At 45.6% G+C, this 15,659-nt stretch overlaps 1 protein-coding gene across 1 annotated transcript; it reads right to left on the minus strand.

The window, feature by feature from the left end:
* Positions 1–474: 474 nt before the first annotated feature.
* aadacl4 (arylacetamide deacetylase-like 4) lies at positions 475–14,076 on the minus strand. The gene is made up of 4 exons (XM_078558169.1): positions 13,774–14,076; positions 7,734–7,959; positions 6,018–6,081; positions 475–2,512 (listed from the first exon to the last, which is right to left on the minus strand). The coding sequence occupies exons 1-4, from the start codon at positions 13,948–13,950 to the stop codon at positions 1,729–1,731; spliced, it is 1,251 nt and encodes a 416-aa protein (XP_078414295.1). The 5' UTR covers positions 13,951–14,076; the 3' UTR covers positions 475–1,728.
* Positions 14,077–15,659: the final 1,583 nt, after the last annotated feature.

The following is a 15,659-nucleotide window of genomic DNA, read 5'->3' on the forward strand; positions in this document are numbered from 1 at the left end:
AACATTATGTGTCTGAATTGTGCCAATTTTCTGGAGTTACATGAACTGGCGTGGAGAATTTGCACTGCAATCTGAACCTTGTGACATCACTTTGGCTGGAAATGCTAGACCAATTATGGGGTGCATATTCAAATGAGGAAGTCATGACTGAGCCATATGTCAGTTTTTTGTCATAACTTCCTGAGCAACAGTGAGTGCTGATAAGACCTTCATTTCTTAACACTGGCGCACTCCCAGTGCATGCTCTGCCCCTCACCCATCAGATTGTGCAGACACCACACTTCTGTCTGCCAGGATGGCAGCCATATCCTTTCAGTTGCTCCAGATCTCACAATTTCTTTACCTTCTTAATGCTCAGATAGTGCGGTTGACAGAAACTGGAATCAGTGTAGGGCCAGACACACAGATGGAAGTCCCGCTGCACCATCAGAGCAGAACTTCTGACTAGCAATGTACCAACCCACAACGAGACTCTTCAATAATCAAAGGTTTTTTAATTAAACAATCAATCAGGAAAAAAGAAAAAGTCAAACAATGAAATCTACTCACATTATAATCCAGACTGGTTTAAACAGCCAAGTATTATGATTGAGATGGAGCACAGCAACCTTTCCTTTACTGGCTCTCTCAAGCATTGACCAGATAGGATGAGCACGTAATGTCACATAGCATAATTGCTATCTTTATGTCTATTCTTCATCTGGCAAGCTGGACAGAAATATATCATTATGCTATGCAACTGCATGGGGCATCGCAGATGCTCAAGCCTGAGAAGAGGGGAGAAACACTGGAGAGGAAAGTTATTTTTAGAAGAAATATAAATACATGGAAAGAAGTAGCTTCATAGCTCTCAGCATCTGAATCACTTGAGGAGGTGATAGTAGTGCTAATAATCGCTCATGTCCACCCAGTACTCTCTGTGTAACAGTGTCGCTTGAGGTGCCTCTTCATTGTAAATATAAGGGATCATATTCTGTTTTTCCTTCCAGTAAGGGAGCCTTATCTACTGGGAGTGCATGTCGGAGATTTGGTCCCTGCTGCTCATGATCTCCTGACCATGCAAATTATTGGCTGGAAATTGTGCATGATGTGCATTCCAATTCCTGGTTTATTCTCCCTGTGGCAAGGTTCGGAGTGGGAAGTTGGGAAAATGCCTCTGCAGTGTAATCTCAACTTTTGCAATCTGCCCCCTACAGAATTGCCGGGTTGGTGCTGTTGGTAATAGATATTTTTCTCCTATTCTGTAGATTCAAAAATTGCTAATGTCATTCCATTATTTAAGAAGTGTGGTAGAGGTAACCGCAGTCCTATCAGTTTTAGAGAAGCTGCTAGAATCTGTCACTAAGGGCAGATTGACTGAGCACTTAATCCAACATGAACTGATAGAGAGAGTTAGCATGGCTTCATTAGAGGTAACTAAGTTAACTGAATTTTTTGAGGTGCTTACTAATAGGGTAGATTGACAAAGAGTGTCTATAAATGGTATTTATGGACTTCCAGAAATCATTCAGTATGTGTCCCCACAAAAATGAATGCTCACAGAAATGGCAGAAGGCAGGAATGGGGATAATGGGTATGTACAGAAACAGGAGTGTATGTTGTGCATGTGCATCCCAACTCATCATGGCACAGTTTATATAATTACCTCCATTGTGCATGGTTCTATGGTCTCCAATACCTTGAGCAAGATATTGATCCTGTGCCTACAATGAGTACAGCAAACATTCACTATATGTCTTTAAGGAAGGAGACAATGTTATCAACAGCCTGTTTCCCTGATGGGAAGGTCAGGTAACCATTATTGAAGAAGCTGATTATCCCATGGAAACCATCTTGAACATGGTACCAGGTTACTGGAACACCTTTGTCTTCTAGCCTCTTTTTGAACAGCAGGCCATCATCCCGAAGCACGTCAAACTCGCAGGTCAAAATATAGGCTGGCGGCAATCTCTCAATGGCAGCATCATTGGCAAGGAGAGGGGAGAAGGTCGGCTCTAAGGTGGGCTTAACAAGATCATAAACATCATCATCATGTGTTAGGACAAGGTTGGGCTTGTGACCTCTGACCTGAAACTCGCTGGGGATCAAGTCTGCCTTTAGCCACCTCCTGTAGTTATTTTTGATTTCCACTGGTAGGTGCTGGCCTGACAGTACATCCTCCCCCAGTGACATGTCCCCATTCAGATACTGCAGAAAGAAGAAGACCATGCGTGTTCGAAACAGGAGGGGCACATATTGGTTTTGCTGATAGGAGGGGAGGTTGAAGTCGACCATTTGGAGGGCTGGGTAGATCAGGACCTGGGCGCAGAGAGCTGGCAAATCCGAGCTCTCTTCCATGGCAGTGATCCTCAGACATACGGCTGCAGTCAAGTTGCCCCCAGAGCTGTCCCCACTCACAACAATCCTGGAGCTGTCGACTCCGTAATCTTCTGCAGTCTTGAGGAAGTGCAGCGTGGCATTTAGGCAGTCCTCAAACTGAGTAGGGTACCTGTGCTCAGGTGCAAGGCGGTACCTGGATAAACCAATAGGAAAAAAATTAGATCAAATAGGGTTAGTCTTATTAGCAACTTTGGTTAGGGAGATCCACAGGGCAGGGCACCAGCAAGGTTGAAGAAAAAGCCTGTACTGCTTGAGGTGGTCAAGCCAGATTTGGCAGTCAGATGCCATGTCGCCTCTGACCTCTGACCTATGGACTTCAGTTCACACAAGTGGCTTTTGTACCAGGGAAATAGTGGTGGGGGGTGGTGCGGGTGCAGGGAGGGGGACGCTGCATAGTCATCAGATCTGAAGGGCTGGAGGTTTTCAAGAGTAGAGAGATGAAAGGTAGACAGCAAGCTGTGTGTGTGTGTGTGTGTGTGTGTGTGTGTGTGTGTGTTGGAGAGGGGAAGAGGGAGTCCATCTCCAGTTTGGAGACTCTAGGGGGCTTTTAAATGCAGAGATTGAGAATCAACATTCAAAGATTTAGCTAAGAAAGGTGAAGGGTGAACAATGAGAGTCTCAAAGGGGAGGTTGAGAAGGTGGCTATGATGTCTTTGAATGTGGACAATATACCTGAAGAGTATGAGGATCATCTAAGGCGAAGACTGAGGATTAGCCACACCATTTCCATAGTGAGGTGCTGGGACATGCAGCTGTGAGGGCATCTCCAAGGAGGGACAAGAAGTCACTAAGGTGAGGTTGAGAATGGGAAGGACATTGTTCATAAGAGAGCAGGCATTTTGCAGAGAGATCTGAGGAGAAAGACATTTGACGAACTCACAAGGGGGAAAGAGGGAGATTCACTCGGGAATCAGAGTGGACATGAAATGAAGGAGAGGAAGATTGAGTTGAATGGCAGGAAATCTGACTGATGGAGAAAGAGCCCCATGTGGAAACAAGGCTCCTCAGGTGACTACTTTATTGTGAGGGGAATTGATTACAAAAGTAGGGAGGTTATGTAGATTCTTGATTAATAGGGGGGTTATCGGAGGTAGGCAGGAATGTGAGGGGTTACAATCAGATCAGCCATGATCTCATTGAATGGTGGAGCAGACTGGAGGGGCCGAGTGGCCTCCTCCCGTTCCTAATTCGTATGTTCGTATAACATGAGGAATGAGGTGGACGAGGCCCAGGGAGGCTATGGGCCTAATCAGACAACACATAAACTGGCCCTAGTGGAGGAATTCAGGGGAAGCCTTTTAGAGGCATGAGGACGTGGAGCTTGCTATCACATGGAGCGGTTGAGGTGAAGAGCATAGATACATTTAAGGGGGAGCTAGATAAGTGTGTGAGGTCGAAAGGAATGGAAAAACATGTTGATGGAAATTAAGTAAGGTGGAAGGAGGCCCACGGGGAGCATGGAGACTGGAATGGACCTGCTGGGCGGAAGGGCCTGTTTCTGTGTTGTAAGTACTGTGTAGTGGAATCATGATGGATGGGATGCAGAATCAGCAAGGACTAAAGCAAAGTACATAAGGCAGGAGAAGGCAAGAGTGAATGGCAGGGAATGACTGGGAGAGAAGAGGCCGGAATCACTCATCCTCAGAAAAGCCAGCCCAGCCTTTTACAACAGTAAACTGGATCCACATGCCCCAGTGTGTGAGTAGGCCCTGTATGATTGACCCGGATCAGGCAGAACAGTGATCAAACATCACAATTAACAAAATGTTTAGAGCAAAACCTCCCACCAGATAAGTGTTACTAAGAATAGGAGGAATAGAATGCTCTGGACCAAGAGATGTGTGGAAACGCACTTCTCCTAGCGATTTCGTAAAGCTGCGAGGACAGAAGATTTGCTTTAGTCCTAGGGAATGAAATGGGGCGAGTTAACTGATGGGGGAACAATTGGGAAATAAAGGGTATGAAACAATTCGGAGCAAAAGTAAGAAATAAAAAGAAGTAATAAAAATAGTGGAAGGTGAGCCTTTGGGAGCAGAAAAGGACAAAGTTCAAGGCGATGAGGGATTTGACCCAAAGTAACTGGGGCAAAAATGTTAGCAAACAGGATAATGGAGCAACAGCGTGAAATCTGCAAATATCAGGCAGTTAGCATATAAGATAAACATAACACTAAACTGGGTGCGACAAGACTAGAGCTCCATGGATAACATAGGAAGATTGGAATTGCTAGACAAGACCACAGTCCATCTAGTTTGGGCCTTCTACCATCCTGGTAGTAGCTTAACACAACAATATAATGGAGTTGTTGACCAATCTCTATAAAGAGAGAGAGTAAAAATGTACAAATTGGGGCATGAGATAAAATTAGACCTCACACTACAGTATATAGTCATCAACATTTTAAAAAATGTATTCTTTCATGGGATGTGGGCATTACTGACAAGGCTAGCATTTGTCACCCACCCCTAATTGCCCTTGAACTGAGTGGCTTGCTAGGCCATTTCAGAGGGCAGTAAAGAGTCAGCCACATTGCTGTGGGTCTGGAGTCACATGTAGGGCGGACCAGGTAAGGATGGAAGATTTCCTTCCCTAAAGGACGTTAGTGAACCAGATGGGTTTTTACAACAATCGATGATAGTTTTGTGGTCACCATTACTGAGGCCAGCTTTATTATTCCAGATTTTTATTTATTAATGTGAATTTAAATTCTATCAGCTGCTATGGTGGGATTTGAACCCGTGTCCCAGGGCATTAGCCTGGGCCTGTGGATTACAAATCCAGAATGTAGCAAATGTCGTTGAAGAGGTCGGGGGGTGTGGGGGTGTGGGGGTGGGGGGTGGGGTGTGTGGGAGATGCGTAAAGGGAGATCAGGAGGGCTATGAAAAGGAAAGCAGGTCTTTTAGAAGGAATGTTATCACAAATAAAAGAATTTTCAGGAGCGGATAGGATACCTCAGAGAGAAAGCAAGCAATGGATTGGTAGAGGATAAAGGTATGATGGAGATATTGAATAAATATTTTTTTGACTTAAGTCTTTTTTAACAAATGATGGTGGAAATGTAAATGTTGGACATGGGACAATTGTTCAGACTAACTGTAGAAAAGGACTTGGATCTCAAAAATAATTAGCTGAGCTCGAGGTGGATAAGTCAGCGGGTCCTTCCTGATGGCTGAACCCTGGGCTTTTGAAGGAAGTCAGAGAGGAGAAAGCATGGAATCTGGCCACAATATTTCGATCTTCCTCAAGTTGCGGGATTGCAGAGGAGCCGATATTTAACCTCTGTTTGAGGAGCTGGGCAGGGGGGAGGATAAACCCAGGTATGAATTGACCTGTTAGCCTAATGGGCAAACCTGTAGAATCCCCAATTCAAGATAAAATGAGAGACTATTTAGGCATGTACCTGGCATGTGTTAAAATTTTATCGAGCCAAGCAAGGGAAAGATTAGACAGAAAACAAAAGCATCCCTTTCACTCCTGAATGAGATATTGATTGGAGAGGAAGAATTAGGCTCCTCTCTGTGCATCACATGGCCCAAAGCAGTACTGCTTTTAAAAAGATTGAGATCAGCCCAATATTAAGAATTTGCCAGTTTTATGAAGAACCATTTCCTCTGTGCAAGCAGGCGGCAGATACTCACTCCACAGATACCACAACCGAGCCTGTTTCCTTGGCGATGTACCGGCACAAATGTTCATAGTCATCTAAGGAGAGAAGACACATTAGTTACTAGGAATTCATTTTGTGTTGTCAGGATGAGAAATGTAAATGCTGGGGAATGGAGGATGTGACATTTCAGGCTTCCAGTATCAGCATCAAGTAATCTCAGCGCAGGTACAGTATGAGTTAGATACAGAACAGAGCTTCCTCTACACTGCCCCATCAAACACTCCCAGAGCAGGCACATCACAGGTTAGATATGGAGTAAAGCTCCCTCTGCGCTGTCCCATCAAACACTCCCAGAGCAGTTACAAGCACAGGTTAGATTGTTAATGTTGAAAATGTACTGCAATAGAATTCATGCTTTAAGTTGGTAATTAAGCCCATTTGGGAAAGGATTAGGGAATCATTGCAGGAGTAGATAAACCAGTCCACTCAGGGTGTCTGGAAGGAACTGGGAGAGTCTGTGACTTTACTTTGCTGCCTTGGAAATGAACTTGTTTTAAGGTACAGGCCAGCTTCAGACTCATTCTTCCTCAACACACAATTATTTGAAGTAACATAGACATGGAATGAAACTCTGTCTGCACTGGGTTGACAGCCAGTGGGAGTTGCTTGTGCCCAATGGGTTTTGGTATTCTCTCCTTATCACAAAAGGGAAGTGGGACACTTTACCCTTGGTTTCTGCCAGCGAGGAGATGGTACTCTAACAATAAAACCCGTGAGGAGGGCAACAGGAAGCCATCTCAGTAGCTCTTCCCCAATGAGACTCTCTCATGATTCTTTTGTCTTGAGTTTGGGGGTGAACACAGTTGGCAGACGGACCTCGGTACAGCAGTGCCCATGTTTACTGTCTTCATGGGCTGCATGGGATCTATTGCAGCCTCATCAAGTTTAAACCTCTGTTCTGTTAATATACCGTGGATCTTCCTGATATAGGAATAATCGACAGCACTAAGAACAGCTCTCTGCAAACATCTTGCAAAGGTCAACTCAAGCCAGCCAGTGAATATAAATCTAAATTGGATCATGTTGCCTGAGCTTTGGGAGCTAATTGCCTGGACTTGCTGACCTTGGCCTGTGGTTTGCACTCCTCAGATTTCATCAATATTTGCACTGGCTGATAGCACGGAGGCTGCAAACCAGACGGTCCAAGGTCCGGTCCCCAGCCTGTGCTGCTAACTGACCTAAGCCTGGACAATGACCTAGGGTGCTACAAATAGCTAGTGCCAGGGAGAGGAGGAATCAATACACTCCTGACTGTTACTGATTCCTTAGAACAAGTTTGAGTGTGGTTGCTGGTTGAGGTTTGGCTGAAAAGGCCCTCAGTCAAACAGCCTGGAGGTTAAACTCCCCCTGGGTGTTTTGATAAAAACAAGAAAATACTTGCATTTATATAGCACCATTCATACCCTCACAATATCCCACCCAGCTTTACAACAATGAAGGACTTTTGAGCTGTGGGACCATACTGTGCACAAAGTGGAGTTCCCCATATCAACAATGTGGCCATGAACAGATAATCTGTCTTAGGTGTTGGTTGAGAGATGAATATTTTCCAGGAACCCCAGGAGACATCCTCTGCTCTTCCTTGAACACTCTATATCCACCTGAAAGCAGACAGGGCCTCTGTTTAATGTCTCCTATCCAGGGAGATGGAGTCCGGGTTATCAGGGAGCATGTCTCTGACACTCACTTATAGTGCCAAACACCCATCCGCCACCATGAAAGAACAGGATCCCTCGTCTTTTTCCTGCAGCCGCTGACCATGGTTGGTAAACCCTCACGGGGACACCGTCAAATTGCACGTCCTGGGTGATCAGCCCAGCATCTTCCTTGCGTTTTGTCCTGAGTGCTTTTGAGCGCAGGTAGCGAACGAAAGTGATCTGCGTTCCAAGACCCAGGTTCTGTGCGATGTTTCCCTGGATGGAAAGGGTGAGGGGGAGAGGGGGTTAAAATATATCCAAAACTTGCATTTATATAGCGCCTTTAACATAGTAAAACATCCACGGGAGCGATCGGCAGACATAAATTGTCACTGAGCCAAAGACGGACATTGTAGGACAGGTGACCAGAAGCTTGGTCACAGAGGTAGGATTTAAGGAGCGTCTTAAAGGAGGTGAAGAGGTTTAGGGAGGGAATTCCAGAGCTTAGAACGTAGGTGGCTGAAGGCCGGGCTGCCAGTGTTGGAGTGAGAGGAATGAGAGATGGACAAGAGGCCAGAGTTGGAGGAGCTCAGTTCTTGGAGGGCCGTAGGGCTGGCAGAGGCTGCAGAGATAGGGAGGACAGAGGTCATGGAGGGACTTGAATCTCAGGAGGAGAATTGAAACAGAAATGAAGCAGTTTGAGAAGAAGCACACAGAAAGTAAAATATCCACGACAGCCATATTCCCTTTTCCCTCTCTCCTCTCCTCTCCTGATGAAGCTGACTCACTCCGGGGATACAGGTCTACCAGGCACTGGGCATCCCGTGGCATCTCACCCTACCACACTTTATTCGATTGTGGAAGCTGTCCTGACCTGATATCCATGCACAGGCACCGTCCAGTCACTACATTAGCTGCTTGTGGCTGGTGATGAAGCACCCTGAGGTCAAATAGCCTGTTGGCACTCACTGTCCAGCCTCGCTGGAATGACCACTTGGGTGAGATACCAAGGTATAAACAGTGGCTTTGGTCCTCTTCCATGCAGGAATCATTGCCACTCCTCCCAACAATGCCTCAGAGTGAAGGGGAATAAAGTGGAGGGAAAAATTCATTAACCACAAAAAGTTATTATTTTTCAGCCGCATCATTTAGAAACAAAGAATTTTCAAGGCTGGAGGAGACTGCCAGTATACCTCGCCAACCGCCTTGTGCCCTGATTTAATGTGTTTTCCTTCAAGGGACTTGAATTTGATCCCGAAGAGATCTAAGATCATTGCCCCTCTAATCTTCCTCAATAAGCTATTGCAGTAATCCACCACTCTGTCAGGAAAATCTCAGAGGGTCCTCACTAAATCTACCCATTCTCCTTTTGTTTTCCTGCCCCCTCACCTTCTGCTGTCTTGTGATGATTCAAATATCCCGAGATGAGGCTCTTCCCCCCCCCCCCACCGACCCCTGAGTTTTATTCATTTGATTGGTTCATTCCTATCCTTTCATCCCCTCTCTGGTGAGGAGAACCCCATTGCCATGAGCCTATCTTCAAATGATAGGTTCTCTTATCCCTCCATCGTCATGGAAGTTTTCCTCTGCACTTTCTCCAGTTCAGTTATCCTCTTGTGTAGTGCAGCAAACACTCTATTGAGGATAAAAGCAAAATACTGCGCATGCTGGAAATCTGAAATAAAAACAGAAAATGCTGGAAAAAAGCAGCCTTTCTGGCAGTAACTGCGGAGAGACAAAGCTCTTAAAATGACTTAAAAGGACTTAAAACGTTAACTCTGTTTCTGTCTCCACAGATGCTGCCAGACCTGCTGAGTTTTTCCAGCATTTTCTGTTTTTATATCCTACTGAGGACCTAACCAATACTCCATGTAGGGTTGCCAACTGTGATTAAATATATTCCTGGAGGTTTCATCACATGACTTTCCCTCACACTCCAGCCATTGGGCAGAATTTTGCCCTTGGTGGACGGGCAGGCAGCTGAACTCTGCCACCAAAATGGGGCCGGCCGCCATTTTGAGTGGGCGGGCCAATTAAGGCCCGCCCAGCGGCCTGCCCGATGGGAAGCGCAATGGACTTCCTGTTCCGGGGGAGGGGATCCCCAACTGTCAAAGTGCGCTCTTTCACACGTGCACAAAAGAGCGCACTGCTCCCTGAGGCAAAGTCCTGTCTCAGGGAGAATACTGACAGGTAAGAAAAGTCAAAAAATAGAGAAATATTAAAATTATTAACATGTCCCCCTCATGTGACAATGTCACACAAGATGGGACATGTTAATAAGAAACACATAAAGTTTATTGCATTTTTAAAAAACGGACATGAAACCTCATCCCGCCAGTGGATGAAGTTTCATGAATAATCTGCAGTCCGCGGGGACTCCTGGCCTGCCCGCCAGCCTTAAGCTTGGACGGGCAGGGTCTTTAATAATGTTAATTAGCCTGTCAATGGCCTCAATTGGCCATTGACAGGTCGGCGGGCAGACAGCTGATTTCGCTGTCCGTCCGCCTTCCTAAAGATTTAAAGGGACCGGGAGTTCCTCCCGACGTCATCCCGCGTCATTTTCCCCTCGGCGAGCGGGCCCCGCCCCCAAATCGCCGAGGGGAAAATCCTGGCCGTTATTCAGCCAACACATCCATCCTTGTTCTGATGAAGAGTCATACAGACTCAAAACGTTAACTCTGTCTTCCTTCCCACAGATGCTGTCAGACCTTTTCCAGCAATTTTTGTCTTTGTTTAAAATTTCCAGCATCCGCAGTATTTTGCTTTCATCCTTGTGATGTACTGCCTTCCTACGCCAATTGGAAAGCAATAAGACTCATTACCCAATTGGATGATGCTTGACTGTCAGCCAAACATCCTTCACCCACCCCTCCCCACCCCCCCACACCCCATTTTCAATACTTTTATATCTGATCAAGAGAAATGTTCAAAGAAAACGACAAAAAAAATCTTATTTTAATGACCCGATGATTTTTCTCCAGGGTTGCACACAGCAGTGACCTGGAGATTGATCTTCAATTCCTGGAGGCTCCAGGCCAGTCCTGGAGGGTTGGCAACCGTAGCTCTGCACAATGGGCAAGATTCCTTTGGTCTACTCTCGGTACCAATGTGGAGTAAAGGGCAGGCCAGGGGGTGGGGAGGGATTCGAAAGGAGAACAGACATTTCTCCATTTTCATTGCGTTTCAGGAGTACAGGCACTATTGTGGGACGAAGCACTTCACTGCTCTCCCCATTGACTGAGCTCTCAGGCATATTTGACTTTGGTTCGGTTGACCTGTCCTATCTCTGCTGAAAAAAAACGCTCCTATTGTACCGTGACCTTGAACTAACTCATAACAGCTTAGAGTGAAACCTTTACTTCTCCTTCTGACTGAAGGTCAAGGCTCAGGGTGTTGGAGAACTGAGGGGGGTAACAGTTGGCTAATAGAGACCTGTGGGGGTGAGAGGGCATTTGCGCCTTTAATGAATTAAATGCATCACATCAAAACAGTGAATCTCATGAAAGGGAATAACTACAGCAATTCTCCTGGTAGTTCAGTGAGTATAGGCATGCCTGATTTGGAATTAGACTGCAGAGGTCACAGTGTCCCTGTTCTGACACGCAGTCTGTGTTGATTTAAGTAATCTTAGTTGTTAAACAATGACAATTTGCGTCAAAGTCTCTGGGTTTGGAAGGAGGAAAAAAAATCAATCAGAGAGAGTTCTGGCTCCAAACCCCTTCTGGAAACTGCACGTGTGAAGGAGAGGATCAGATTCCCATGTGATGGCCTCCACAGTCGGATAGCTTGCTGGCACTCACTGACTGTTTGGCAAGCAGGTCTTTGGAACTTAATTCCCCAGAGAGCAGTGGAGGCAGGGTCATTGAATCACTTTAAAGCAGAGATAGATATATTCCTGACTAACAAGGGAGTCGAAGGTTATTTTCTGGTTGGCAAGGTGTAATGAGTGGTGTGCCACAGGGATCAGTGCTGGGGCCTTCTACAATTTATATAAATGACTTGGATGAAGGGACCAAAGATATGGTTGCTAAATTTGCGGATGACACAAAGATAGGTAAGATATTAAGATGTGAAGAGGACACAAGGAGGCTACAAAGGGATATGGATAGGTTAAGTGAGCAAATGGAGTATGATGTGGGAAAGTATGAAATTGTCCATTTTGGCAGGAAAAATAAAAAAGAAGCATGCTATCTAAATGGTGATATTGAGAGATTGCAGAGCTCAGAGATGCAGAGGGACTTAGGTGTTCTAGGTGTGTGAATTACAAAAGGCCAATAAGCAGGTACAGCAAGTAATTTGAAAAGCTAATAGAATGTTGTCGTTTATTGTGAGGGGAATTGAATACAAAAGTAGGAAGATTATCCTTCAGCTGTACAGGGCACTGGTGAGACATCATCTGGTGTACTGTGTACAATACTGATCTCCTTATTTAAGGAAGGATGTTAATGAGTTGGAAGCAGTTCTGGGGTTTACTAAACTAATATTGGGATTGGGCGGGTTATCTTATGTGGAAAGGTTGGGCAGGCTAGGTTTGTTTGCGCTGGAGAAGAGTAAAAGGAGACTTGATTGAAACATATAAGACCCTGAGGGGTTTTGACTGGGTCGATGGGGAGTAGATGTTTCCTCTTGTGGAAGAATCTAGAACTAAGGGCCACTAAGAGCATAATCTCAGAGTAAGGAGTCACCCATTTAGGACGGGGCTCAGGAGAATTTTTTTTTCTCTCAGAGGGTAGTGCATCTTTGTAACTCTCTTCCTTAAAAGGCGGTGGAAGCAGAGTCTTTGAATATTCTTAAGGCAGAGCTAGATAGATTCTTAATAAGAAAGGGGATGAAAGGCTATTGGGGGAAGGTGGGAATGTGGGGTTGAGGTTACAGTCAGATCCGCCATGATCTTATTGAATGGTGGAGTAGGCCCGAGCTACTCCTGCTCCTAATTTATATGCAAGGTGCTCAAGAGCTTTGGTCTGGTTGCACAAGAGAAGAAAACTGTGGTGTTGGGGGGTGGGGGGGGGGGGTGGGGAGAGGGAGAGGGGGGGCGGGGTGAGGGGTGGGGGGGGTGGCAGTGCGGAGGCAGGTGGTGTCTCCAGGCCTGGTCAGTAAATAGTGATTTTAATGGATAAGATTTCTAATTGCATGCTCCCTGCTCAGAGCCTCACCCATTGGGAGCACGTCAAAAACTGTGCATGTGATTTACAATAGGCTGCAACTTGCTGAAAAAATAACAGTGCACACCTTATTAATGTGCAGATTGGGCAGCAGGTTCAGTGGAAGAGCAGATGAAACATGGGTTGAGAATCTTCAGAATTTGCTGGTCAATTTACCTCACTCTGCTATTTACTTCACACCAGCAGCCATTGGCTTCCCTGTTATTTTAAAGAACTTGCTAGATTTGCACATTAATTGCCCATTAAACTCTCAATGGAAATATAATTAAGAGCATGCCTTTTTAACACCATATTACTTGTTAACATAGTGCCAATCAAGCTCTCTGGCCCAGAATGGGAACAATTGAAAGTGTTAAATCTCATTCCTTCAGGTTGTGAATTGTGGTTGGAGATTTTAGAAACTTCAATTTTTTTTTAACTTTTTTCTCTTTCTCTCTCTCTCTCTAAATCCAAACTTTCTTTCCTTCTCTTTGATCAATTGACTCAAATTCATACTCATTCGTAGTCTGTCTGTTTCTCAATTCTGAAATCTCGTTAGGTAAGGAGGCAGACCATTGGTCCCACCCACTCTTGCCTGGTTGCTCTCATCACACTGTTATCAGAAATTAGGGAACTAACTGTTTTGGTCTGAAGGGCGGAGGTTAAATTCTAACTAACGGCACACACTGTGAGAGAACCTACTAAAGCAAGATACAACCGAGTGTGTATTCCCAGCAACTGAGGATCTGCATTGGGAGTGGGCAGTCAGGAAAGTTAGCCTTTAAATCCTAGAGTGGCATTTGCCTTTAACAGCCTAGACTAGATGAAACGCACTTGTTCCCTCAAAAGAAATGAATGATTAATCGGCTGTGCTAGGCACGCTTTGTATCACTAACCAGCTCCCTTGTAGTTTCCAATGTTTTCAAACTCTGGCAGCGTTTCTTACCAAAGTGCCTATCGCCACTTGGATCCCATAGATGAGCCTGAGTTTGCCTGGCCCCTGGATACCTTCCGGCAGAACTGAGTCGGTGAATACAGTGTAAACTACCCCGGAAACCAGCAGCACAAACAAGCCGACCACAAGAGCCAACATCATTGCCAAAGTCCAAATCACTAGATCCATAATAAGCTTTCTGTAATAAGTCTTTCGACAGGCTCAGCGATCACTCAGACAGGCCAGATCCTTGTCCTGCCAGTTTGCTCTCTGCACTGTTCAGTGTCCTTGCAGAGCTGAGGAAGAGGAAATACCTCACTGCAAACCAGGAACTGGAAGTGGTGTGTGTTTGTGTGTGTGTGTGTGTATTTCATTGAATCATAGAATGCTAACAGCACAGAAGGAGGCCATTCGGCCTGCCATGTCCATGCTGGCTCTCTGTAAGAGAAACTCAGCTGGTTCCACTCCCCTGCCTTTTCCCTGTACCCCTGGAATATTTTTTCTCTTCAGATAATTATCCAATTCCTTTTACTTTTCTTTTTCCTGTCTATTGTTAGATGTGATTCCGCGATTCAGCAGCACTTGCTGAACAATCCTGAATGTGCTAATAACTACACTAACAACCAATTTAAGATCATCAGTTGAGCTCATAACATGGCTCATTTACGCTTGTTAGAAGCAACATACATTCATACGCAACAACCCATTCTCTGTAAACAAAAAGAACATGTTCAAGCCTTTGCACCTTTTTTGAATTACCCGGGAGCTTAGGGAGCCTATAGTTCCCCGTTGCTTTCTCCATGGCAATGCCTCAGCCAATCAGACTGCCATCAAATTAGCACCCTTTTTTCCCATTGTATAAATTGTTGTGATTGTTTGAAATTTGGCATTCTTGCATTTATCCACTAACCTGCCACTTGCAGGTTAGTCACTGGTTTATTATTTCAAGCAGCTGGACAGGTTAGTCCAATAAGGGGCATAGGTAGGGTAGACAGGAAGGAACTTTTCCCCTTGGTGGAGGGATCAATAACCAGGGGGCACAGATTTAAGGTAAGAGGCAGGAGGTTTAGAGGGAATGTGAGGAAGAATTTTTTTCACCCAGAGGATGGTGGGAATCTGGAACTCACCGCCTGAAAGGGTGGTAGAGGCAGAAACCCTCATAACATTTAAGAAGGATTTGGATGTGCACTTGCGATGCCATGGCAAACAAGGCTATGGGCCTAGTGCTGGAAAATGGGATTAGAATAGTTAGGTACTTGTTTGACCGGCGCAGACTCAATGGGCCGAAGGGTCCTTTTCTGTGCTGTAGACCTCTATGACTCTATGACTCTATGACAGGTTAGTTATTGGTTTATCATTTCAGACAGCTGGTTTATGCCTGGATATTTCCCGGTCTGTTTTACCACTCTGGAAAATTGACTTTGCACAGAGGAGCATCTTGCTGGCATCGCATTGTTTATGGCAAAAATAGTTTGGCTGCAGGCATGGGTGGTCTCATAGGGGTAGCCTTCGGAGCTGGCGGGTAAGGGGGGGGCAGCAGGGTGGACCCAACTGCCAGGAGAGGGAGGAGGAAGAGGGGACTGCCCAGGAGGCCAGGTCCAGAGCAGGTATTCAGGGACCATCTTCCGTATATTAACAATCTTACAGGCCTTTGCTTCACCATGTGGGTGAGCACTGAGTGATGGCATCTGCTGCTTGAGCCTTGGACCAGGGTATGGACGACACTATCTCTGGCTGTCAAGATCATCGCTGCCCTCAACCTTTCTGCCAAAGGCTCCTTCCATGCTGCAGCAGGGGACACCTCCCAGTTCACAGAGCACCCTGGTATCATCGAGCCTCTTACACACAAATGCCTTTATCCCCTTCCCTAGGGTCAGAGTGAAACAGGATGAGGGAGA

The sequence above is a fragment of the Cetorhinus maximus genome, chromosome 15, assembly GCF_964194155.1.
Source record: "Cetorhinus maximus chromosome 15, sCetMax3.hap1.1, whole genome shotgun sequence".
In the NCBI taxonomy this organism is placed as follows: Eukaryota; Metazoa; Chordata; class Chondrichthyes; order Lamniformes; family Cetorhinidae; genus Cetorhinus; species Cetorhinus maximus.

Bases quoted from the DNA above. Each gene is read 5' to 3' on its own strand.
- aadacl4 (XM_078558169.1), bottom strand. From the start codon at position 13,950: ATGGATCTAGTGATTTGGACTTTGGCAATGATGTTGGCTCTTGTGGTC. The intron at 7,960-13,773 runs GTAAGAAACGCT...CTTTCCATCCAG, and splicing joins AAGTGGCGATAGGCACTTTG to GGAAACATCGCACAGAACCT. The intron at 6,082-7,733 runs GTGAGTGTCAGA...TTCTCTCCTTAG, and splicing joins ATGGGTGTTTGGCACTATAA to ATGACTATGAACATTTGTGC.